The sequence below is a fragment of the Engystomops pustulosus genome, chromosome 2, assembly GCF_040894005.1.
Source record: "Engystomops pustulosus chromosome 2, aEngPut4.maternal, whole genome shotgun sequence".
NCBI classification, from domain to species: domain Eukaryota; kingdom Metazoa; phylum Chordata; class Amphibia; order Anura; family Leptodactylidae; genus Engystomops; species Engystomops pustulosus.
The window spans coordinates 17574484-17601703 of record NC_092412.1 but is presented as its reverse complement, the minus strand read 5'-3'; the positions used below and the strand labels follow the sequence as shown (position 1 = coordinate 17601703).

Sequence of the window (27220 nt, the reverse complement as noted above, 5' to 3'; positions counted from 1 at the left end):
CTGTCCTCCTCCACCAGACCCCTCTGTCCTCCTCCTCCTCCTCCACCAGACCCCTCTGTCCTCCCCCTCCTCCTCCACCAGACCCCTCTGTCCTCCTCCTCCTCCTCCACCAGACCCCTCTGTCCTCCTCCTCCACCAGACCCCTCTGTCCTCCTCCTCCTCCTCCACCAGACCCCTCTGTCCTCCTCCTCCTCCTCCACCAGACCCCTCTGTCCTCCTCCTCCACCAGACCCCTCTGTCCTCCTCCTCCAGACCCCTGTCCTCCTCCTCCAGACCCCTCTGTCGTCTCGTCCCCCTCTTCCCCTTCCGTCCTCTCTTCCAGGCTCCTCTGTCCTCTCGTCCCCCTCCTCCCCTCTCTTCCAGGCTCCTCTGTCCTCTCGTCCCCCTCCAGACCCCTCGTCCCCTTCCGTCCTCTCTTCCAGGCTCCTCTGTCCTCTCGTCCCCCTCCTCCCCTCTCTTCCAGGCTCCTCTGTCCTCTCGTCCCCCTCCTCCCCTCTCTTCCAGGCTCCTCTGTCCTCTCGTCCCCCTCCTCCCCTCTCTTCCAGGCTCCTCTGTCCTCTCGTCCCCCTCCTCCCCTCTCTTCCAGGCTCCTCTGTCCTCTCGTCCCCCTCCTCCCCTCTCTTCCAGGCTCCTCTGTCCTCTCGTCCCCCTCCTCCCCTCTCTTCCAGGCTCCTCTGTCCTCTCGTCCCCCTCCTCCCCTCTCTTCCAGGCTCCTCTGTCCTCTCGTCCCCCTCCTCCCCTCTCTTCCAGGCTCCTCTGTCCTCTCGTCCCCCTCGTCCCCTCTCTTCCAGGCTCCTCTGTCCTCTCGTCCCCCTCGTCCCCTCTCTTCCAGGCTCCTCTGTCCTCTCGTCCCCCTCCTCCCCTCTCTTCCAGGCTCCTCTGTCCTCTCGTCCCCCTCCTCCCCTCTCTTCCAGGCTCCTCTGTCCTCTCGTCCCCCTCGTCCCCTCTCTTCCAGGCTCCTCTGTCCTCTCGTCCCCCTCCTCCCCTCTCTTCCAGGCTCCTCTGTCCTCTCGTCCCCCTCCTCCCCTCTCTTCCAGGCTCCTCTGTCCTCTCGTCCCCCTCCAGACCCCTCGTCCCCTTCCGTCCTCTCTTCCAGGCTCCTCTGTCCTCTCGTCCCCCTCCTCCCCTCTCTTCCAGGCTCCTCTGTCCTCTCGTCCCCCTCCTCCCCTCTCTTCCAGGCTCCTCTGTCCTCTCGTCCCCCTCGTCCCCTCTCTTCCAGGCTCCTCTGTCCTCTCGTCCCCCTCGTCCCCTCTCTTCCAGGCTCCTCTGTCCTCTCGTCCCCCTCCTCCCCTCTCTTCCAGGCTCCTCTGTCCTCTCGTCCCCCTCCTCCCCTCTCTTCCAGGCTCCTCTGTCCTCTCGTCCCCTCTCTTCCAGGCTCCTCTGTCCTCTCGTCCCCCTCGTCCCCTCTCTTCCAGGCTCCTCTGTCCTCTCGTCCCCCTCCTCCCCTCTCTTCCAGGCTCCTCTGTCCTCTCGTCCCCCTCCTCCCCTCTCTTCCAGGCTCCTCTGTCCTCTCGTCCCCCTCCTCCCCTCTCTTCCAGGCTCCTCTGTCCTCTCGTCCCCCTCCTCCCCTCTCTTCCAGGCTCCTCTGTCCTCTCGTCCCCCTCCTCCCCTCTCTTCCAGGCTCCTCTGTCCTCTCGTCCCCCTCCTCCCCTCTCTTCCAGGCTCCTCTGTCCTCTCGTCCCCCTCCTCCCCTCTCTTCCAGGCTCCTCTGTACTCCTGTGTGTGGAGGTTCCTTGTGAATGTGTAGTGAGAAGGTCTGAGCCTCCATGTCCTGCTCCCCCGCGGTATCCCCTGCTCCTCTGACTGCACAGAGCTGAGCAGCGTTACAGTGTGCATCCCCCCAGAGACTCACAGCCGACACCCGGATATTTTGCATTTCTTCTCTCCCTTTTTTCTTTTATTGGAAAAACAGACTTAGAAAACTGCAGTTCAGGAAACAAAACAGAAACGTTGAGAAATGGAGCGACCGCAACCGTGACGCCAGCGCCGAGCGTCACCCCCTCCCCCGATGCCGCTGCTCTCCCCGTATACAACATTGTAACCCCATCAAATAAATTAAACAGATCGGACAGAAGGAGGCGACGAGGCAGCTGGGGGCGGAGTACAGTATATGCGTTCTAGCTGTCTAGGGGCGGAGCTAGGCTGAACCCAGAGAGGAACGGGGAACAGAGAATATTTAGAAAAAAAAAAATTGCATTTATTAAATGAAAAAAAAAAATTATGTAAATTTAATTACTAAAAAATTTAAATAAAACAAAATTGGGTAAAGTTCAGAGACAAATAACTCCACCCACAAAAAAAACAAAACAAACATGGCGGCCGCTTTCGGGGTTTGTGGTGTTTTCGGCAGCTTATCAAATAGAAGGAGGTGTATATTACAGGGGCCAGATTAGAATAACACACCTGCACAGCGCCCCCCTCCTGCCTACAGGTCGTGTCTGGCACTGCAGCTTTGCTCCACTGACTCACATGGGGCTGCAATACCACTCACAACCTGGGGATAGCGGTGGCGCTGTTTCCGGAGGGCAGCAGGGGTGTTTTTCTAACCCTACAATGTGTTTTTCCCAGGCCCAAAGTATTTCTACCCATCTGTACCTGGGAAAGCTGAGTGGTTGGGGCTACGATCGCCATATAGGTGGTCTCCCAGTTTTCTGTGTTGATGAATAATGAATGCTATGATAAGGCAGCGGCCATATTGAGAGCTACCCAGCTTTCCCAGGAGCAGATATAACCCTTGGAGAACATATGGGATGTAAATGGGGAGGTCACTGATCTAAGCAGCAGATTTGTCGGAATGGATGGAAGTTGAATGGAGTCACCCCCCCCCCCCCCCCCCCCACCGGACTGTGTAGGGGGATGATGGTGGTAGTAGTAGGCAGGCTCAGATGTGCAGGGGGCGGAGCTGCAGCTGGCGATTCTGTGTATTTGGGGGCGCACGATAGATGTGGGGTATCTCCTGAGCTAAGTGCTAGTGAAGGAGGCTCCGCTTCTGCTGATTATACTCCAGTTACATCCAAAGCTGCAGTCCCACTTGTACCTAGCTTCCAATAATTAATACAACATCTCTCACAATACACTGCATGGTGACCAGTATAATCTCCCACAATGCACTGGGGTGGCCACCAGATTTGGAAAATCCTCCCACCTCCCAATTTAAGGGGGTGCAAGAGATGATAGTGGTTCAAATGCAGCTTAGGAGATGACTAGAGTAGAAGTTAAAGTAAAACTGATTGGACATCAGTATTATGAGCGCAGCTCTGGGGGTATAAATGGTTAAATGGATTGTACTCGCAGCTTGGGAGGTGACTGGAGCACAGGTTGGGATGTAACAGCGGCAATGATTCTCTGGCATGGACAGGATGTAACAGCAGAATTATGAGCGCAGCTCTGAAGGTAGGAACCTGTTAAGGTGAACTGGGGTGCAGCTTTAGGTGTGATTGGAGTAATAGAGCTTTCTACCAGATAAGCTGCGATCTGCGGCGCTCACAGATCCGTCCCCGGAGGCGCGGGGGGATGGGCAGGGGCGGAGCGCTTATGTCCCCCCGGCTCCTACTTCATCTTCTTCTCCGAGGCCAGGCTGTCGTGCAGCTTGGAGACCTCCGGCTCAAACATGTCCATGACTAAGGTGCCGTTCTCATCATAGAAGCGGGCGATGGAGCGGGTGAACTCAGCGTCGCGCTGCTGCTTGCTCCTCCCACTGATGTAGGTCAACTTCAGGGTGTACTTATCATCAAACCTGAGGGGGGAAATGACAGGGGTTATAGGAGGAGCCCGAGGGTCCTGCAAACCCCCCACCCCCTTCACAGAACCCAAGGGTACAACTAATCCCACCAACTAAGCAAGAGAGCCCGAGGGTGCCGCCAAGCCCACCCACCAGGCGAGCCCGAGGGTGCCGCCAAGCCCACCCACCAGGCGAGCCCGAGGGTGCCGCCAAGCCCACCCACAGAGAGCCCGAGGGTGCCGCCAAGCCCACCCACAGAGGGCCCGAGGGTGCCGCCAAGCCCACCCACAGAGGGCCCGAGGGTGCCGCCAAGCCCACCCACAGAGGGCCCGAGGGTGCCGCCAAGCCCACCCACAGAGGGCCCGAGGGTGCCGCCAAGCCCACCCACAGAGGGCCCGAGGGTGCCGCCAAGCCCACCCACAGAGGGCCCGAGGGTGCCGCCAAGCCCACCCACAGAGAGCCCGAGGGTGCCGCCAAGCCCACCCACAGAGAGCCCGAGGGTGCCGCCAAGCCCACCCACAGAGAGCCCGAGGGTGCCGCCAAGCCCACCCACAGAGGGCCCGAGGGTGCCGCCAAGCCCACCCACAGAGGGCCCGAGGGTGCCGCCAAGCCCACCCACAGAGGGCCCGAGGGTGCCGCCAAGCCCACCCACAGAGGGCCCGAGGGTGCCGCCAAGCCCACCCACAGAGAGCCCGAGGGTGCCGCCAAGCCCACCCACAGAGAGCCTGAGGGTCCTGCTAGCCCCACCCACTGACCCGCAGAGAGTCTGGGGGTCCTGCAAACCCCCCACCCCCTTCACAGAGCCCAAGGGTATCCTGACCACACCAGGTGACTGCAGGCAGTGGGTGTCCATCACTCTGTGCTGTTGTGCTACGGCTTTGGTATTCTGTTCATGAACCAGGGTGCTCAGGATGAACATTTCCCATCTCATATCTGGGACTTGTGTAGCCTGCTGACCACAGGGGTCTCACCTTTTAAGACTGGAGGACAGGTGCCAGATGTCATCGGGGTCCATCCCTGCCGGGTCCTTCCTGTGGGCCACCAGGAAGATGCTCTTCTCCTTGTATGAGGTATAAATGGTGAGGACGCCCATCATCAGGAAATAAGTGACCCCCAGGGTTAAGGGAAACACAGACACTGCAGGATGAGACTATAACCCCCAAGGGACTGCTACAAGCTGAGGGTTTGCTACAATGTATCAGTCAGGACAGTTCCATCCGGGGAATAAACAGATTAGCGGCAATAACCTGCATCTTGTCCTGAGACTGTTACATTGTGTCACTAGGGAACTGAAGATTAAGGACTTCTTCCCGCTCACACAGCTGAAGGTTTGTCACAATGTGTTAACAAATAGCGAAAAGGATATGATATGACGCAGAAGGCAAGAACAGGTTTAGATTCAGGGAAGGGATGAAGATAATCCCACACCAAGGCTACGATGGCGAACATACAGGAGATGGTGCAGATGATGAGGCGGCCGTCTATCAGGCAGAAGTTCTCCACATACTTGTACTTCTCCAGGAGGACCTGAGGGAGGACACAAGCGGTAATCATATCCACAAGGGGGCAGTATTATAGCAGTTATATTCCTGTACATAGGGGGCAGTATTATAGTAGTTATATTCTTGTACATAGGGGGCAGTATTATAGTAGTTATAGTCTTGTACATAGGGGGCAGTATTATAGTAGTTATATTCCTGTACATAGGGAACAGTATTATAGTAGTTATATTCTTGTACATAGGGGGCAGTATTATAGTAGTTATATTCTTGTACATAGGGGGCAGTATTATAGTAGTTATATTCCTGTACATAGGGGGTAGTATTATAGTAGTTATATTCTTGTACATAGGGGGCAGTATTATATTAGTTATATTCTTGTACATAGGGGGCAGTATTATAGTAGTTATATTCTTGTACATAGGGGGCAGTATTATAGTAGTTATATTCCTGTACATAGGGGGCAGTATTATAGTAGTTATATTCCTGTACATAGGGGGCAGTATTATAGTAGTTATATTCTTGTACATAGGAGCAGTATTATAGCAGTTATATCCCTGTACATAGGGGGCAGTATTATAGTAGTTATATCCTTGTACATAGGGGGCAGTATTATAGTAGTTATATTCCTGTACATAGGGGGCAGTATTATAGCAGTTATATCCCTGTACATAGGGGGCAGTATTATAGTAGTTATATTCTTGTACATAGGGGGCAGTATTATAGTAGTTATATTCTTGTACATAGGGGGCAGTATTATAGTAGTTATATTCCTGTACATAGGGGGCAGTATTATAGCAGTTATATTCCTGTACATAGGGGACAGTATTATAGTAGTTATATTCCTGTACATAGGGGACAGTATTATAGTAGTTATATTCCTGTACATAGGGGGCAGTATTATAGTAGTTATATTCCTGTACATAGGGGGCAGTATTATAGTAGTTATATTCTTGTACATAGGGGGCAGTATTATAGTAGTTATATTCTTGTACATAGGGGGCAGTATTATAGTAGCTATATACTTGTACATAGGGGACAGTATTATAGTAGTTATATTATTGTACATAGGGGGCAGTATTATAGTAGTTATATTCTTGTACATAGGGGGCAGTATTATAGTAGTTATATTCTTGTACATAGGGGGCAGTATTATAGTAGTTATATTCTTGTACATAGGGGGCAGTATTATAGTAGTTATATTCCTGTACATAGGGAACAGTATTATAGTAGTTATATTCTTGTACATAGGGGGCAGTATTATAGTAGTTATATTCTTGTACATAGGGGGCAGTATTATAGTAGTTATATTCCTGTACATAGGGAACAGTATTATAGTAGTTATATTCCTGTACATAGGGGGCAGTATTATATTAGTTATATTCTTGTACATAGGGGGCAGTATTATAGTAGTTATATTCTTGTACATAGGGGGCAGTATTATAGTAGTTATATTCCTGTACATAGGGGGCAGTATTATAGTAGTTATATTCCTGTACATAGGGGGCAGTATTATAGTAGTTATATTCTTGTACATAGGAGCAGTATTATAGCAGTTATATCCCTGTACATAGGGGGCAGTATTATAGCAGTTATATTCTTGTACATAGGGGGCAGTATTATAGTAGTTATATTCCTGTACATAGGGGGCAGTATTATAGCAGTTATATCCCTGTACATAGGGGGCAGTATTATAGTAGTTATATTCTTGTACATAGGGGGCAGTATTATAGTAGTTATATTCTTGTACATAGGGGGCAGTATTATAGTAGTTATATTCTTGTACATAGGGGGCAGTATTATAGTAGTTATATTCCTGTACATAGGGGGCAGTATTATAGCAGTTATATTCCTGTACATAGGGGACAGTATTATAGTAGTTATATTCCTGTACATAGGGGACAGTATTATAGTAGTTATATTCCTGTACATAGGGGGCAGTATTATAGTAGTTATATTCCTGTACATAGGGGGCAGTATTATAGTAGTTATATTCTTGTACATAGGGGGCAGTATTATAGTAGTTATATTCTTGTACATAGGGGGCAGTATTATAGTAGCTATATACTTGTACATAGGGGACAGTATTATAGTAGTTATATTATTGTACATAGGGGGCAGTATTATAGTAGTTATATTCTTGTACATAGGGGGCAGTATTATAGTAGTTATATTCTTGTACATAGGGGGCAGTATTATAGCAGTTATATTCCTGTACATAGGGGGCAGTATTATAGTAGCTATATACTTGTACATAGGGGGCAGTATTATAGTAGTTATATTCTTGTACATAGGGGGCAGTATTATAGTAGTTATATTCTTGTACATAGGGGGCAGTATTATAGTAGTTATATTCTTGTACATAGGGGGCAGTATTATAGTAGTTATATTCTTGTACATAGGGGGCAGTATTATAGTAGTTATATTCTTGTACATAGGGGGCAGTATTATAGCAGTTATATTCTTGTACATAGGGGGCAGTATTATAGTAGTTATATTCTTGTACATAGGGGGCAGTATTATAGTAGTTATATTCCTGTACATAGGGGGCAGTATTATAGTAGTTATATTCCTGTACATAGGGGGCAGTATTATAGTAGTTATATTCTTGTACATAGGGGGCAGTATTATAGTAGTTATATTCTTGTACATAGGGGGCAGTATTATAGTAGTTATGTTCTTGTACATAGGGGGCAGTATTATAGTAGTTATATTCTTGTACATAGGGGGCAGTATTATAGTAGTTATATTCCTGTACATAGGGGGCAGTATTATAGTAGTTATATTCTTGTACATAGGGGGCAGTATTATAGTAGTTATGTTCTTGTACATAGGGGGCAGTATAGTAGTTATATTCTTGTACATAGGGGGCAGTATTATAGTAGTTATATTCTTGTACATAGGGGGCAGTATTATAGTAGTTATATTCTTGTACATAGGGGCAGTATTATAGTAGTTATATTCTTGTACATAGGGGGCAGTATTATAGTAGTTATGTTCTTGTACATAGGGGGCAGTATTATAGTAGTTATATTCCTGTACATAGGGGGCAGTATTATAGTAGTTATGTTCTTGTACATAGGGGGCAGTATTATAGTAGTTATATTCTTGTACATAGGGGGCAGTATTATAGTAGTTATATTCTTGTACATAGGGGGCAGTATTATAGTAGTTATATTCCTGTACATAGGGGGCAGTATTATAGTAGTTATATTCTTGTACATAGGGGGCAGTATTATAGTAGTTATATTCTTGTACATAGGGGGCAGTATTATAGTAGTTATATTCTTGTACATAGGGGGCAGTATTATAGTAGTTATATTCTTGTACATAGGGGGCAGTATTATAGTAGTTATATTCTTGTACATAGGGGGCAGTATTATAGTAGTTATATTCCTGTACATAGGGGGCAGTATTATAGCAGTTATATTCTTGTACATAGGGGGCAGTATTATAGTAGTTATATTCTTGTACATAGGGGGAAGTATTATAGTAGTTATATTCTTGTACATAGGGGGCAGTATTATAGTAGTTATATTCTTGTACATAGGGGGAAGTATTATAGTAGTTATATTCTTGTACATAGGGGGCAGTATTATAGTAGTTATATTCTTGTACATAGGGGGCAGTATTATAGTAGTTATATTCTTGTACATAGGGGGAAGTATTATAGTAGTTATATTCTTGTACATAGGGGGCAGTATTATAGTAGTTATATTCTTGTACATAGGGGGCAGTATTATAGTAGTTATATTCCTGTACATAGGGGGCAGTATTATAGTAGTTATATTCTTGTACATAGGGGGCAGTATTATAGTAGTTATATTCCTGTACATAGGGGGCAGTATTATAGTAGTTATATTCCTGTACATAGGGGGTAGTATTATAGTAGTTATATTCTTGTATATAGGGGACAGTATTATAGTAGTTATATTCTTGTACATAGGGGGCAGTATTATAGTAGTTATATTCTTGTACATAGGGGGCAGTATTATAGTAGTTATATTCTTGTACATCGGGGGCAGTATTATAGTAGTTATATTCCTGTACATAGGGGGCAGTATTATAGTAGTTATATTCTTGTACATAGGGGGCAGTATTATAGTAGTTATATTCCTGTACATAGGGGGCAGTATTATAGTAGTTATATTCTTGTACATAGGGGGCAGTATTATAGTAGTTATATCCTTGTACATAGGGGACAGTATTATAGTAGTTATACTCTTGTACATAGGGGGCAGTATTATAGTAGTTATATTCCTGTACATAGGGGGCAGTATTATAGTAGTTATATTCTTGTACATAGGGGGCAGTATTATAGTAGTTATATTCTTGTACATAGGGGGCAGTATTATAGTAGTTATATTCTTGTACATAGGGAGCAGTATTATAGTAGTTATATTCTTGTACATAGGGGGCAGTATTATAGTAGTTATATTCTTGTACATAGGGAGCAGTATTATAGTAGTTATATTCTTGTACATAGGGGGCAGTATTATAGTAGTTATATTCTTGTACATAGGGGGCAGTATTACAGTAGTTATATTCTTGTACATAGGGGCAGTATTATAGTAGTTATATTCTTGTACATAGGGGGCAGTATTATAGTAGTTATATTCCTGTACATAGTGGGCAGTATTATAGTAGTTATATTCCTGTACATAGGGGGCAGTATTATAGTAGTTATATTCCTGTACATAGGGGGCAGTATTATAGTAGTTATATTCCTGTACATAGGGGGCAGTATTATACTAGTCCTTTATGTTAGGGATGCAGGGGGTCACTTACTTTCTTGGCTGCATCGTCTAGTGAGTTCTTCACAGCAGATCCGTCCCATTTGTCAACTTTTACTGGTTTGTCATCAATTTTCCACTGTAATGGTAAATGATTAGTGACATTAGACGCTTCCTCCTCCTCCTCCCAGTATTTCCCCCCGTCCTGGGTCTCTGTTCCCTCCTTCCTCCCTGGTTGTAGCTCGGATCTGCACTGGTCTCATGAGGCAATGACTATGGGTCTGGTCTCCCTCCTCTGGGCTGAGCGCTCGTCTCTCCTGATCCTGTGATGTTATATAATTGTCATCCTGAAGATGCAGGATGCTGGGAGTTGTGCTGCTGCGGCATGTGATGAGATCTGCTGCGGGCACATGTGACCGCGGTCCTGGCCTGAGGGGCCGCAGCCTAATTTGTCCTGATGCGCTGGATGAACATCTGTCACAGAATATTAGTGATAAAGTTGTTGCATTCACTGATCCCTACATCCTTTAAGGCCACCTCGATTTCTCCCTACATCGTACACATGACCCTCGGCCAATCCCTACACCGCACATGTGATTCCATCCTCGGCTGATCCCTATATGGTACACATGAATCCCGGCTGATCCCTACACTGCACACATGATTCCCCCCCCCCTCAGCCGGTCCCTACGCAGTGCACGTGATTCCCCCCTTGGCTGATCCCTACATTACACACGTAACCCCCCTGGCTGATCCCTACATGGTACAGGTGACTCCTGGGTGACCCCTACATTGTACATTTGACCCCAGAGCTGATCCCTACATGGTACAGGTCACCCCCAGCTGATCCCTACACAGTATATATCAGGGCTCCTTGCAGGGCATCCATATGGCGGTACATATAGTGCAAAATGTGAGGGGAGACACCGGGGGGCGCCATATATGATGGGGTCACAGCTCACCCCCACTCTGCCCTATGAGGGGGGTCTCCCTGTCATGTGACTGACCACACGCAGACACCCCTCTGCTGACTATCTACCCCTACACCAGGGTCCCCCCAGTCACCCCCTGTCCCCACATCCCCCAGTCTCAGCCCCCATTACTTTCTCCAGGAGCCCGTTCTTGCCGCCTCTCGCCGCCATCTTGTCTCATCCCTCTGTGTCTTGACCTGGCAGCCGCTGATTGGTCGCCTTGGAGCCGTGACGTAACGCCCACTTCTGCCTTTTCTACGCGTCATCGTTACAGGTTCTGCGGGACTACATATCCCAGCAGGCACCGCGGATGTGACGTCATGACGCAGAACGGCGGACGCCGAGGTGTGCCGGGAGTTGTAGTTCTGGGATGAGGAGGTAAGATGAGAGCGTCTCTTGTTGCTAGGATACGATGGGACATGAAGAGGAGTGCGGGGCTCCGGGAGCGGCCGGTGTGGGACCGTGAGGAGACGGGAAGTCACCTGTATCTGTGAGGTGAGACCCCCAGACAAGACCTCAGTCACATGATACGCGATATAGAGCGATTTTAGTCACATGACACGAGATATAGAGCGATTGTAGTCACAGGATACGAGATATAGAGCGATTGTAGTCACATGATACGTGATATAGAGCGATTGTAGTCACATGATACGTGATATAGAGCGATTGTCGTCACATAATACGTGATATAGAGCGATTGTAGTCACATGACACACGATATAGAGCGATTGTAGTCACATGACGTGAGATATGGAGCGATTATAGTCACATGATACGAGATATAAAGCGATTGTAGTCACATGACGTGAGATATAGAGCGATTGTAGTCACATGACACGCGATATAGAGCGATTGTAGTCACAGGATACGAGATATAGAGCGATTATAGTCACATGATACGAGATATAGAGCGATTGTAGTCACATGACGCGCGATATAGAGCGATTGTAGTCACAGGATACGAGATATAGAGCGATTATAGTCACATGATACGAGATATAGAGCGATTGTAGTCACATGACGCGCGATATAGAGCGATTGTCGTCACATGATACGTGATATAGAACGATTGTCGTCACATAATACGTGATATAGAGCGATTGTAGTCACATGACACACGATATTGAGCGATTGTAGTCACATGACGTGAGATATAGAGCGATTATAGTCACATGATACAAGATATAGAGCGATTGTAGTCACATGACGCGCGATATAGAGCGATTGTAGTCACAGGATACGAGATATAGAGCGATTGTCGTCACAGGATACGAGATATAGAGCGATTGTCGTCACATGATACGTGATATAGAGCGATTGTCGTCACATGATACGTGATATAGAGCCATTGTCGTCACATAATACGTGATATAGAGCGATTGTAGTCACATAACACACGATATTGAGCGATTGTAGTCACATGACGTGAGATATAGAGCGATTATAGTCACATGATACGAGATATAGAGCGATTGTAGTTACATGACATGCGATATATCACGATTCTTGTCACATGATATAATACTCAGCATTCTGCACACATGACACAACATTTAGTCAGATTCTGATCACCTGATACATATTTTCTGCATTCGGATCACATCTAGTGCTATTCTGGTCACATGATACGTTTAAAACTGTTCTGGTCACATGATCTGACATTAATAGTGATTCCTGTCCTATCCACAGGCACGGACCATGGCGGGCGCCGCTCCTCTCTATGTCACCAATTACTTCCCGGCCAGGAGCCTCCGCGCCAGCAATGGAGGTAAAGCTGCGCCTGTCCTAAGAGCACAGAGCATTTTTAATTTTTCCCCAATTTTATATTTCTGTATGTGTTTGAGGTCTTGTGTTTTGTGGGATAATTATAATTTGCTGATTTGAGTCTTTACTGGAGTGTGTTTCCCCAGGGGCCGGTCACTGGCGGGTGGCTCGCAGGAGTGCGCAGGACACGCGGTTTCGGACTGTGGTTTGTTCAGCCTCCTCCGAGCAGAAGAAAATGTCTGATACCAGAGAAGTAACACAGAGATCCCGGAGCTGCCGATCCAGGAAGACGGAGAACAGGGAGGAGCGCGTGCTGGACACATCATTCCTGGTGCGGAATATGGATTGCACATGCTCACAGTCGCCCTTATAACTCCTCCTCCTTATGTAGGACCTCCCCTTTCCAGTTATTGAGTCCCCTCCTCCTTTCGATAAAATTTGAGCCTATAATCCATGAAATTTTGGGCCAGCTTGGCCTGTGCTCCTGTAAGCACCTGCACCCTCCCCTGCGTCTCCTGTGCTGCTTTATAGGATCTGTATCTATTATATAAATCTTATTCTCCTGACACCAACTGCTTGTTCTGTGCCGCCCGCAGATGAGGACGCATCATGTCAGGAGACCGACGGATCTGTGCGCTGCCGACCTGAGCGACCGGGGTCTGACCGCAGTAAGTGAGGACTCGGGACTATTGTCTGTGCCTTATACATGAGCCGCACCAGTCACTGTGTAACAGAATACATCCTGTATTATACTCCAGAACTGCACTCACTATTCTGTTGCTGGTGCAGTCACTGTGTACATACATGACATTACTTATCCTGTACTGATCCTGAGTTACATCCTGTATTATACCCCAGAGCTGCGCTCACTATTCTGCTGCTAGTGCAGTCACTGTGTATATACATGACATTACTTATCCTGTACTGATCCTGAGTTACATCCTGTATTATACCCCAGAGCTGCACTCACTATTCTGCTGCTGGTGCAGTCACTGTGTACATACATGACATTACTTATCCTGTACTGATCCTGAGTTACATCCTGTATTATACTCCAGAGCTGCACTCACTATTCTGCTGCTGGTGCAGTCACTGTGTACATACATGACATTACTTATCCTGTACTGATCCTGAGTTACATCCTGTATTATACCCCAGAGCTGCACTCACTATTCTGCTGCTGGTGCAGTCACTGTGTACATACATGACATTACTTATCCTGTACTGATCCTGAGTTACATCCTGTATTATACTCCAGAGCTGCACTCACTATTCTGCTGCTGGTGCAGTCACTGTGTACATACATGACATTACTTATCCTGTACTGATCCTGAGTTACATCCTGTATTATACTCCAGAGCTGCACTCACTATTCTGCTGCTGGTGCAGTCACTGTGTACATACATGACATTACTTATCCTGTACTGATCCTGAGTTACATCCTGTATTATACTCCAGAGCTGCACTCACTATTCTGCTGCTGGTGCAGTCACTGTGTACATACATGACATTACTTATCCTGTACTGATCCTGAGTTACATCCTGTATTATAATCCAGAGCTGCACTCACTATTCTGCTGCTGGTACAGTCACTGTGTACATACATGACATTACTTATCCTGTACTGATCCTGAATTACATCCTGTATTATACCCCAGAGCTGCACTCACTATTCTGCTGCTGGTGCAGTCACTGTGTACATACATGACATTACTTATCCTGTACTGATCCTGAGTTACATCCTGTATTATACTCCAGAGCTGCACTCACTATTCTGCTGCTGGTGCAGTCACTGTGTATATACATGACATTACTTATCCTGTACTGATCCTGAGTTACATCCTGTATTATACCCCAGAGCTGCACTCACTATTCTGCTGCTGGTGCAGTCACTGTGTACATACATGACATTACTTATCCTGTACTGATCCTGAGTTACATCCTGTATTATACTCCAGAGCTGCACTCACTATTCTGCTGCTGGTGCAGTCACTGTGTACATACATGACATTACTTATCCTGTACTGATCCTGAGTTACATTCTGTATTATACCCCAGAGCTGCACTCACTATTCTGCTGGTGCAGTCACTGTGTACATACATGACATTACTTATCCTGTACTGATCCTGAGTTACATCCTGTATTATACCCCAGAGCTGCACTCACTATTCTGCTGCTGGTGCAGTCACTGTGTACATACATGACATTACTTATCCTGTACTGATCCTGAGTTACATCCTGTATTATACTCCAGAGCTGCACTCACTATTCTGCTGCTGGTGCAGTCACTGTGTATATACATGACATTACTTATCCTGTACTGATCCTGAGTTACATCCTGCATTATACTCCAGAGCTGCACTCACTATTCTGCTGCTGGTGCAGTCACTGTGTATATAGATGACATTACTTATCCTGTACTGATCCTGAGTTACATCCTGTATTATACCCCAGAGCTGCACTCACTATTCTGCTGCTGGTGCAGTCACTATGTACATACATGACATTACTTATCCTGTACTGATCCTGAGTTACATCCTGTATTATACTCCAGAGCTGCACTCACTATTCTGCTGCTGGTGCAGTCACTGTGTACATACATGACATTACTTATCCTGTACTGATCCTGAGTTACATCCTGTATTATACCCCAGAGCTGCACTCACTATTCTGCTGCTGGTGCAGTCACTGTGTACATACATGACATTACTTATCCTGTACTGATCCTGAGTTACATCCTGTATTATACTCCAGAGCTGCACTCACTATTCTGCTGCTGGTGCAGTCACTGTGTACATACATGACATTACTTATCCTGTACTGATCCTGAGTTACATCCTGTATTATACTCCAGAGCTGCACTCACTATTCTGCTGCTGGTGCAGTCACTGTGTACATACATGACATTACTTATCCTGTACTGATCCTGAGTTACATCCTGTATTATAATCCAGAGCTGCACTCACTATTCTGCTGCTGGTACAGTCACTGTGTACATACATGACATTACTTATCCTGTACTGATCCTGAATTACATCCTGTATTATACCCCAGAGCTGCACTCACTATTCTGCTGCTGGTGCAGTCACTGTGTACATACATGACATTACTTATCCTGTACTGATCCTGAGTTACATCCTGTATTATACTCCAGAGCTGCACTCACTATTCTGCTGCTGGTGCAGTCACTGTGTATATACATGACATTACTTATCCTGTACTGATCCTGAGTTACATCCTGTATTATACCCCAGAGCTGCACTCACTATTCTGCTGCTGGTGCAGTCACTATGTACATACATGACATTACTTATCCTGTACTGATCCTGAGTTACATCCTGTATTATACTCCAGAGCTGCACTCACTATTCTGCTGCTGGTGCAGTCACTGTGTACATACATGACATTACTTATCCTGTACTGATCCTGAGTTACATCCTGTATTATACTCCAGAGCTGCACTCACTATTCTGCTGCTGGTGCAGTCACTGTGTACATACATGACATTACTTATCCTGTACTGATCCTGAGTTACATCCTGTATTATACTCCAGAGCTGCACTCACTATTCTGCTGCTGGTGCAGTCACTGTGTACATACATGACATTACTTATCCTGTACTGATCCTGAGTTACATTCTGTATTATACCCCAGAGCTGCACTCACTATTCTGCTGGTGCAGTTACTGTGTACATACATGACATTACTTATCCTGTACTGATCCTGAGTTACATCCTGTATTATACCCCAGAGCTGCACTCACTATTCTGCTGCTGGTGCAGTCACTGTGTACATACATGACATTACTTATCCTGTACTGATCCTGAGTTACATCCTGTATTATACTCCAGAGCTGCACTCACTATTCTGCTGCTGGTGCAGTCACTGTGTATATACATGACATTACTTATCCTGTACTGATCCTGAGTTACATCCTGTATTATACCCCAGAGCTGCACTCACTATTCTGCTGCTGGTGCAGTCACTATGTACATACATGACATTACTTATCCTGTACTGATCCTGAGTTACATCCTGTATTATACTCCAGAGCTGCACTCACTATTCTGCTGCTGGTGCAGTCACTGTGCACATACATGACATTACTTATCCTGTACTGATCCTGAGTTACATCCTGTATTATACCCCAGAGCTGCACTCACTATTCTGCTGCTGGTGCAGTCACTGTGTACATACATGACATTACTTATCCTGTACTGATCCTGAGTTACATCCTGTATTATACTCCAGAGCTGCACTCACTATTCTGCTGCTGGTGCAGTCACTGTGTACATACATGACATCACTTATCCTGTACTGATCCTGAGTTATATCCTGTATTATACCCCAGAGCTGCACTCACTATTCTGCTGCTGGTGCAGTCACTGTGTACATACATGACATTACTTATCCTGTACTGATCCTGAGTTACATCTTGTATTATACTCCAGAGCTGCACTCACTATTCTCCTGCTGGTGCAGTCACTGTGTACATACATGACATTACTTATCCTGTACTGATCCTGAGTTACATCCTGTATTATACTCCAGAGCTGCACTCACTATTCTGCTGCTGGTGCAGTCACTGTGTACATACATGACATCACTTATCCTGTACTGATCCTGAGTTACATCCTGTATTATACCCCAGAGCTGCACTCACTATTCTGCTGCTGGTGCAGTCACTGTGTACATACATGACATCACTTATCCTGTACTGATCCTGAGTTACATCCTGTATTATACCCCAGAGCTGCACTCACTATTCTGCTGCTGGTGCAGTCACTGTGTACATACATGACATCACTTATCCTGTACTGATCCTGAGTTACATCCTGTATTATACTCCAGAGCTGCACTCACTATTCTGCTGCTGGTGCAGTCACTGTGTACATACATGACATTACTTATCCTGTACTGATCCTGAGTTACATCCTGTATTATACCCCAGAGCTGCACTCACTATTCTGCTGCTGGTGCAGTCACTGTGTACATACATGACATTACTTATCCTGTACTGATCCTGAGTTACATCCTGTATTATACTCCAGAGCTGCACTCACTATTCTGCTGCTGGTGCAGTCACTGTGTACATACATGACATTACTTATCCTGTACTGATCCTGAGTTACATCCTGTATTATACTCCAGAGCTGCACTCACTATTCTGCTGCTGGTGCAGTCACTGTGTACATACATGACATTACTTATCCTGTACTGATCCTGAGTTACATCCTGTATTATACTCCAGAGCTGCGCTCACTATTCTGCTGGTGCAGTTACTGTGTACATACATGACATTACTTATCCTGTACTGATCCTGAGTTACATCCTGTATTATACCCCAGAGCTGCGCTCACTATTCTGCTGGTGCAGTCACTGTGTACATACATGACATCACTTATCCTGTACTGATCCTGAGTTACATCCTGTATTATAATCCAGAGCTGCACTCACTATTCTGCTGCTGGTACAGTCACTGTGTACATACATGACATTACTTATCCTGTACTGATCCTGAATTACATCCTGTATTATACCCCAGAGCTGCACTCACTATTCTGCTGCTGGTGCAGTCACTGTGTACATACATGACATTACTTATCCTGTACTGATCCTGAGTTACATTCTGTATTATACCCCAGAGCTGCACTCACTATTCTGCTGCTGGTGCAGTCACTGTGTACATACATGACATTACTTATCCTGTACTGATCCTGAGTTACATCCTGTATTATACTCCAGAGCTGCACTCACTATTCTGCTGCTGGTACAGTCACTGTGTACATACATGACATTACTTATCCTGTACTGATCCTGAATTACATCCTGTATTATACCCCAGAGCTGCACTCACTATTCTGCTGCTGGTGCAGTCACTGTGTACATACATGACATTACTTATCCTGTACTGATCCTGAGTTACATCCTGTATTATACTCCAGAGCTGCACTCACTATTCTGCTGCTGGTGCAGTCACTGTGTATATACATGACATTACTTATCCTGTACTGATCCTGAGTTACATCCTGTATTATACCCCAGAGCTGCACTCACTATTCTGCTGCTGGTGCAGTCACTGTGTACATACATGACATTACTTATCCTGTACTGATCCTGAGTTACATCCTGTATTATACTCCAGAGCTGCACTCACTATTCTGCTGCTGGTGCAGTCACTGTATACATACATGACATTACTTATCCTGTACTGATCCTGAGTTACATTCTGTATTATACCCCAGAGCTGCACTCACTATTCTGCTGGTGCAGTCACTGTGTACATACATGACATTACTTATCCTGTACTGATCCTGAGTTACATCCTGTATTATACCCCAGAGCTGCACTCACTATTCTGCTGCTGGTGCAGTCACTGTGTACATACATGACATTACTTATCCTGTACTGATCCTGAGTTACATCCTGTATTATACTCCAGAGCTGCACTCACTATTCTGCTGCTGGTGCAGTCACTGTGTATATACATGACATTACTTATCCTGTACTGATCCTGAGTTACATCCTGCATTATACTCCAGAGCTGCACTCACTATTCTGCTGCTGGTGCAGTCACTGTGTATATAGATGACATTACTTATCCTGTACTGATCCTGAGTTACATCCTGTATTATACCCCAGAGCTGCACTCACTATTCTGCTGCTGGTGCAGTCACTATGTACATACATGACATTACTTATCCTGTACTGATCCTGAGTTACATCCTGTATTATACTCCAGAGCTGCACTCACTATTCTGCTGCTGGTGCAGTCACTGTGTACATACATGACATTACTTATCCTGTACTGATCCTGAGTTACATCCTGTATTATACCCCAGAGCTGCACTCACTATTCTGCTGCTGGTGCAGTCACTGTGTACATACATGACATTACTTATCCTGTACTGATCCTGAGTTACATCCTGTATTATACTCCAGAGCTGCACTCACTATTCTGCTGCTGGTGCAGTCACTGTGTACATACATGACATTACTTATCCTGTACTGATCCTGAGTTACATCCTGTATTATACTCCAGAGCTGCACTCACTATTCTGCTGCTGGTGCAGTCACTGTGTACATACATGACATTACTTATCCTGTACTGATCCTGAGTTACATCCTGTATTATAATCCAGAGCTGCACTCACTATTCTGCTGCTGGTACAGTCACTGTGTACATACATGACATTACTTATCCTGTACTGATCCTGAATTACATCCTGTATTATACCCCAGAGCTGCACTCACTATTCTGCTGCTGGTGCAGTCACTGTGTACATACATGACATTACTTATCCTGTACTGATCCTGAGTTACATCCTGTATTATACTCCAGAGCTGCACTCACTATTCTGCTGCTGGTGCAGTCACTGTGTACATACATGACATTACTTATCCTGTACTGATCCTGAGTTACATCCTGTATTATACCCCAGAGCTGCACTCACTATTCTGCTGCTGGTGCAGTCACTATGTACATACATGACATTACTTATCCTGTACTGATCCTGAGTTACATCCTGTATTATACTCCAGAGCTGCACTCACTATTCTGCTGCTGGTGCAGTCACTGTGTACATACATGACATTACTTATCCTGTACTGATCCTGAGTTACATCCTGTATTATACTCCAGAGCTGCACTCACTATTCTGCTGCTGGTGCAGTCACTGTGTACATACATGACATTACTTATCCTGTACTGATCCTGAGTTACATCCTGTATTATACTCCAGAGCTGCACTCACTATTCTGCTGCTGGTGCAGTCACTGTGTACATACATGACATTACTTATCCTGTACTGATCCTGAGTTACATTCTGTATTATACCCCAGAGCTGCACTCACTATTCTGCTGGTGCAGTTACTGTGTACATACATGACATTACTTATCCTGTACTGATCCTGAGTTACATCCTGTATTATACCCCAGAGCTGCACTCACTATTCTGCTGCTGGTGCAGTCACTGTGTACATACATGACATTACTTATCCTGTACTGATCCTGAGTTACATCCTGTATTATACTCCAGAGCTGCACTCACTATTCTGCTGCTGGTGCAGTCACTGTGTATATACATGACATTACTTATCCTGTACTGATCCTGAGTTACATCCTGTATTATACCCCAGAGCTGCACTCACTATTCTGCTGCTGGTGCAGTCACTATGTACATACATGACATTACTTATCCTGTACTGATCCTGAGTTACATCCTGTATTATACTCCAGAGCTGCACTCACTATTCTGCTGCTGGTGCAGTCACTGTGTACATACATGACATTACTTATCCTGTACTGATCCTGAGTTACATCCTGTATTATACCCCAGAGCTGCACTCACTATTCTGCTGCTGGTGCAGTCACTGTGTACATACATGACATTACTTATCCTGTACTGATCCTGAGTTACATCCTGTATTATACTCCAGAGCTGCACTCACTATTCTGCTGCTGGTGCAGTCACTGTGTACATACATGACATCACTTATCCTGTACTGATCCTGAGTTACATCCTGTATTATACCCCAGAGCTGCACTCACTATTCTGCTGCTGGTGCAGTCACTGTGTACATACATGACATTACTTATCCTGTACTGATCCTGAGTTACATCTTGTATTATACTCCAGAGCTGCACTCACTATTCTCCTGCTGGTGCAGTCACTGTGTACATACATGACATTACTTATCCTGTACTGATCCTGAGTTACATCCTGTATTATACTCCAGAGCTGCACTCACTATTCTGCTGCTGGTGCAGTCACTGTGTACATACATGACATCACTTATCCTGTACTGATCCTGAGTTACATCCTGTATTATACCCCAGAGCTGCACTCACTATTCTGCTGCTGGTGCAGTCACTGTGTACATACATGACATCACTTATCCTGTACTGATCCTGAGTTACATCCTGTATTATACCCCAGAGCTGCACTCACTATTCTGCTGCTGGTGCAGTCACTGTGTACATACATGACATCACTTATCCTGTACTGATCCTGAGTTACATCCTGTATTATACTCCAGAGCTGCACTCACTATTCTGCTGCTGGTGCAGTCACTGTGTACATACATGACATTACTTATCCTGTACTGATCCTGAGTTACATCCTGTATTATACCCCAGAGCTGCACTCACTATTCTGCTGCTGGTGCAGTCACTGTGTACATACATGACATTACTTATCCTGTACTGATCCTGAGTTACATCCTGTATTATACTCCAGAGCTGCACTCACTATTCTGCTGCTGGTGCAGTCACTGTGTACATACATGACATTACTTATCCTGTACTGATCCTGAGTTACATCCTGTATTATACTCCAGAGCTGCACTCACTATTCTGCTGCTGGTGCAGTCACTGTGTACATACATGACATTACTTATCCTGTACTGATCCTGAGTTACATCCTGTATTATACTCCAGAGCTGCGCTCACTATTCTGCTGGTGCAGTTACTGTGTACATACATGACATTACTTATCCTGTACTGATCCTGAGTTACATCCTGTATTATACCCCAGAGCTGCGCTCACTATTCTGCTGGTGCAGTCACTGTGTACATACATGACATTACTTATCCTGTACTGATCCTGAGTTACATCCTGTATTATAATCCAGAGCTGCACTCACTATTCTGCTGCTGGTACAGTCACTGTGTACATACATGACATTACTTATCCTGTACTGATCCTGAATTACATCCTGTATTATACCCCAGAGCTGCACTCACTATTCTGCTGCTGGTGCAGTCACTGTGTACATACATGACATTACTTATCCTGTACTGATCCTGAGTTACATTCTGTATTATACCCCAGAGCTGTACTCACTATTCTGCTGGTGCAGTTACTGTGTACATACATGACATTACTTATCCTGTACTGATCCTGAGTTACATCCTGTATTATACTCCAGAGCTGCACTCACTATTCTGCTGCTGGTACAGTCACTGTGTACATACATGACATTACTTATCCTGTACTGATCCTGAATTACATCCTGTATTATACCCCAGAGCTGCACTCACTATTCTGCTGCTGGTGCAGTCACTGTGTACATACATGACATTACTTATCCTGTACTGATCCTGAGTTACATCCTGTATTATACTCCAGAGCTGCACTCACTATTCTGCTGCTGGTGCAGTCACTGTGTATATACATGACATTACTTATCATGTACTGATCCTGAGTTACATCCTGTATTATACCCCAGAGCTGCACTCACTATTCTGCTGCTGGTGCAGTCACTATGTACATACATGACATTACTTATCCTGTACTGATCCTGAGTTACATCCTGTATTATACTCCAGAGCTGCACTCACTATTCTGCTGCTGGTGCAGTCACTGTGTACATACATGACATTACTTATCCTGTACTGATCCTGAGTTACATCCTGTATTATACTCCAGAGCTGCACTCACTATTCTGCTGCTGGTGCAGTCACTGTGTACATACATGACATTACTTATCCTGTACTGATCCTGAGTTACATTCTGTATTATACCCCAGAGCTGCACTCACTATTCTGCTGGTGCAGTTACTGTGTACATACATGACATTACTTATCCTGTACTGATCCTGAGTTACATCCTGTATTATACTCCAGAGCTGCACTCACTATTCTCCTGCTGGTGCAGTCACTGTGTACATACATGACATTACTTATCCTGTACTGATCCTGAGTTACATCCTGTATTATACTCCAGAGCTGCACTCACTATTCTGCTGCTGGTGCAGTCACTGTGTACATACATGACATCACTTATCCTGTACTGATCCTGATTTACATCCTGTATTATACCCCAGAGCTGCACTCACTATTCTGCTGCTGGTGCAGTCACTGTGTACATACATGACATTACTTATCCTGTACTGATCCTGAGTTACATCCTGTATTATACTCCAGAGCTGCACTCACTATTCTCCTGCTGGTGCAGTCACTGTGTACATACATGACATTACTTATCCTGTACTGATCCTGAGTTACATCCTGTATTATACTCCAGAGCTGCACTCACTATTCTGCTGCTGGTGCAGTCACTGTGTACATACATGACATCACTTATCCTGTACTGATCCTGAGTTACATCCTGTATTATACCCCAGAGCTGCACTCACTATTCTGCTGCTGGTGCAGTCACTGTGTACATACATGACATCACTTATCCTGTACTGATCCTGAGTTACATCCTGTATTATACTCCAGAGCTGCACTCACTATTCTCCTGCTGGTGCAGTCACTGTGTACATACATGACATTACTTATCCTGTACTGATCCTGAGTTACATCCTGTATTATACTCCAGAGCTGCACTCACTATTCTGCTGCTGGTGCAGTCACTGTGTACATACATGACATCACTTATCCTGTACTGATCCTGAGTTACATCCTGTATTATACCCCAGAGCTGCACTCACTATTCTGCTGCTGGTGCAGTCACTGTGTACATACATGACATTACTTACCCTGTACTGATCCTGAGTTACATACTGTATTATACTCCAGAGCTGCACTCACTATTCTGCTGCTGGTGCAGTCACTGTGTACATACATGACATCACTTATCCTGTACTGATCCTGAGTTACATCCTGTATTATACCCCAGAGCTGCACTCACTATTCTGCTGCTGGTGCAGTCACTGTGTACATACATGACATTACTTATCCTGTACTGATCCTGAGTTACATCCTGTATTATACTCCAGAGCTGCACTCACTATTCTCCTGCTGGTGCAGTCACTGTGTACATACATGACATTACTTATCCTGTACTGATCCTGAGTTACATCCTGTATTATACTCCAGAGCTGCACTCACTATTCTGCTGCTGGTGCAGTCACTGTGTACATACATGACATCACTTATCCTGTACTGATCCTGAGTTACATCCTGTATTATACCCCAGAGCTGCACTCACTATTCTGCTGCTGGTGCAGTCACTGTGTACATACATGACATCACTTATCCTGTACTGATCCTGAGTTACATCCTGTATTATACTCCAGAGCTGCACTCACTATTCTCCTGCTGGTGCAGTCACTGTGTACATACATGACATTACTTATCCTGTACTGATCCTGAGTTACATCCTGTATTATACTCCAGAGCTGCACTCACTATTCTGCTGCTGGTGCAGTCACTGTGTACATACATGACATCACTTATCCTGTACTGATCCTGAGTTACATCCTGTATTATACCCCAGAGCTGCACTCACTATTCTGCTGCTGGTGCAGTCACTGTGTACATACATGACATTACTTATCCTGTACTGATCCTGAGTTACATCCTGTATTATACCCCAGAGCTGCACTCACTATTCTGCTGCTGGTGCAGTCACTGTGTACATACATGACATTACTTATCCTGTACTGATCCTGAGTTACATCCTGTATTATACCCAGAGCTGCACTCACTATTCTGCTGCTGGTGCAGTCACTGTGTACATACATGACATTACTTACCCTGTACTGATCCTGAGTTACATACTGTATTATACTCCAGAGCTGCACTCACTATTATGCTGCTGTTTGACTCACTCTCTCTATGTTCTGGTGCAGGCGCAGTGGAAGGAATTCACACATTTCACATGTCTGGCGTATATTAATGCCTCAGAGAACTTGCTGTATCTAGGTAAGTGATAGATCTCTACTTTGACTACAGGGAAGAATAAAGCAATTGTGATGTTAGTAGAAGATGCTCTGTGGTCATTTTCTTATATTTGTTATTCGTGGCCTCCTTCCCTCCTGCTCATTGTAACAGCCTGTGAAGCTACTGCACAGAGGTAACACACCTCATAGCCCTTCTGATTCATTAGATAGCAAAGAGAGGTTGCAGGATCTGTCAGCACCAGGAACTCCTTGCTGATGGTTTCCATTCAGATTGGGGGTCATTTACTAAGGGCCCGATTCGCGTTTTCCCGACGTGTTACCCGAATATTTCCGATTTGCGCCGATTGTACCTGAATTGCCCCGGGATTTTGGCGCACGCGATCGGATTGTGGCGCATCGGCGCCGGTATGCGCGCGGCGGAAATGGGGGGGCGTGGCCAAACGAAAACCCGACGTATTCGGAAAAACCACTGCATTTAAGAACGGAAAATGTGTTGCTTGGGAAGCGCTTACCTTCACCTGGTCCAGCTCGGTGTATTCCGGCGCGTTCAGATGATTTTCAGCGCAGCAGCGCCACCTGGTGGACGGCGGAGGAACTACCTTCATAAATCCCGTCCGGACCTGAATCCTGTGCAGAGAACGCGCCGCTGGATCGCGAATGGGCCGGGTAAGTAAATCTGCCCCATTAACTTTGCATATTTGATCCTGCAATCTTGCTTATTGGTATTTTTCTCTATTTAGAGGCTTTTCGGACATTTCCGGCTCTCAGAGAACTTGATCTCTCCATGAATGGCATTCACAGAATCACTGTTATCCCCGGAGAGTTCCCGCATTTAGAGGTAGGTACTGCTAGCAGAATGGGTGTCCTCTGCTCCAGCTCCACTATGCTTTACACTGAAGCACAGAAGTGATTTAGTAACATCTGATCTTAAAGAATCACCTGATAGTCCGGAATATTCAGTTATTAAGATTTGCCTAAACATCTGGAATATTTAGGGTCCTCTAGAGTCAACCTCCTGACAGTCTGGAATATCTAAGATGTTCGAGAATTTCCTAATAATCACGGATATCCTAGGCCATTTAGAATTCCCAGATAATCTGGAACATTCGGATGTGGAATATTTAGAGTCATCCAAAATCCCTTCATAGATATTTCTAGATATTACATATTATATAATCTAGAACATTTATTCAGAAATATCTGGTTACGCAGAATATTCTGAGCGATCCAGAACATTATGATCTAGAACATTCAGGCCCATTTGCAATCCCCGGATAATGTTCTGTGTGTTCTCTCTGTACATGATTTTTCCCCAGGTCCTGGATCTTTCCTACAACAGCCTGTCCCCCGGGGATGTCCTGCATTTGGGGGTCCTCCCGCGCCTCAGAGTGCTTTACCTGACCGGGAACAGACTGACCCACCTACCCCCAGACCTGAGCGCTCCCCCCAGGTAAGTCGGAGCTTATTCAAAGGTCTTATCGGAATGACCTCATCACCACCACTGACCACATAGGTCGGCAGGCTCCCACTTATCTACATTGTCTATGGGGGTCATATGGTAGTCTGTACTCCACCCCCTGCCTCATCAGGTGCTTACAATGCATCTACCGCTTCCCTTTAGGGACATAGATTTCTGATCTCACTCTCCCCAATACTTTACACTCCGGCTCTGCTCCTTCACCATTGTGATAAGTGACTCCAGGTCTATTGGATTCTGTGGTTGTCTTAGGTTACTGTATAGTCTTCCCCATACTTTACACTTCAGCTCTGACCATTTTGGTTAGTTAAAAAGTAAATAACCCACTCAAAACAGAATAAGGGGAGGAGCATCAGCTATGGGGAGGAGCCTATGTATGTACATACCCTGCCGCCTCCTGTCACCTTCTATGTCTCCA

At 45.6% G+C, this 27220-nt stretch overlaps 2 protein-coding genes across 3 annotated transcripts in view; one reads left to right on the top strand and one right to left on the bottom strand.

Moving 5' to 3' along the window:
* Positions 1-1866: 1866 nt before the first annotated feature.
* Positions 1867-11213, bottom strand: SPCS2 (signal peptidase complex subunit 2). Its single transcript, XM_072133819.1, has 5 exons — positions 11057-11213; positions 10009-10092; positions 5089-5248; positions 4693-4828; positions 1867-3736 (listed from the first exon to the last, which is right to left on the bottom strand). The coding sequence occupies exons 1-5, from the start codon at positions 11093-11095 to the stop codon at positions 3550-3552; spliced, it is 606 nt and encodes a 201-aa protein (XP_071989920.1). The 5' UTR covers positions 11096-11213; the 3' UTR covers positions 1867-3549.
* Positions 11214-11260: 47 nt separating this feature from the next.
* The window catches only part of XRRA1 (X-ray radiation resistance associated 1), a 29475-nt gene continuing 13515 nt past the window's right edge, over positions 11261-27220 (top strand). For both annotated transcript variants that reach the window (XM_072133815.1, XM_072133816.1), the window contains exons 1-7: positions 11261-11419; positions 12617-12695; positions 12838-13022; positions 13288-13359; positions 25275-25347; positions 26066-26163; positions 26642-26775. In XM_072133815.1, the coding sequence (XP_071989916.1) occupies positions 12626-12695; positions 12838-13022; positions 13288-13359; positions 25275-25347; positions 26066-26163; positions 26642-26775 (632 nt within the window). In that variant the 5' untranslated portion in view covers positions 11261-11419; positions 12617-12625. The remainder of the gene's footprint in view (positions 11420-12616; positions 12696-12837; positions 13023-13287; positions 13360-25274; positions 25348-26065; positions 26164-26641; positions 26776-27220) is intronic.

Coding starts and splice junctions, on each gene's coding strand:
- SPCS2 (XM_072133819.1), bottom strand. CDS start 11,095: ATGGCGGCGAGAGGCGGCAAGAACGGGCTCCTGGAGAAA. Junction 5,249..10,008: donor TAGACGATGCAGCCAAGAAA/GTAAGTGACCCC, acceptor GTCCTCCCTCAG/GTCCTCCTGGAGAAGTACAA. Junction 3,737..4,692: donor CTGTCCTCCAGTCTTAAAAG/GTGAGACCCCTG, acceptor TTCCCCCCTCAG/GTTTGATGATAAGTACACCC.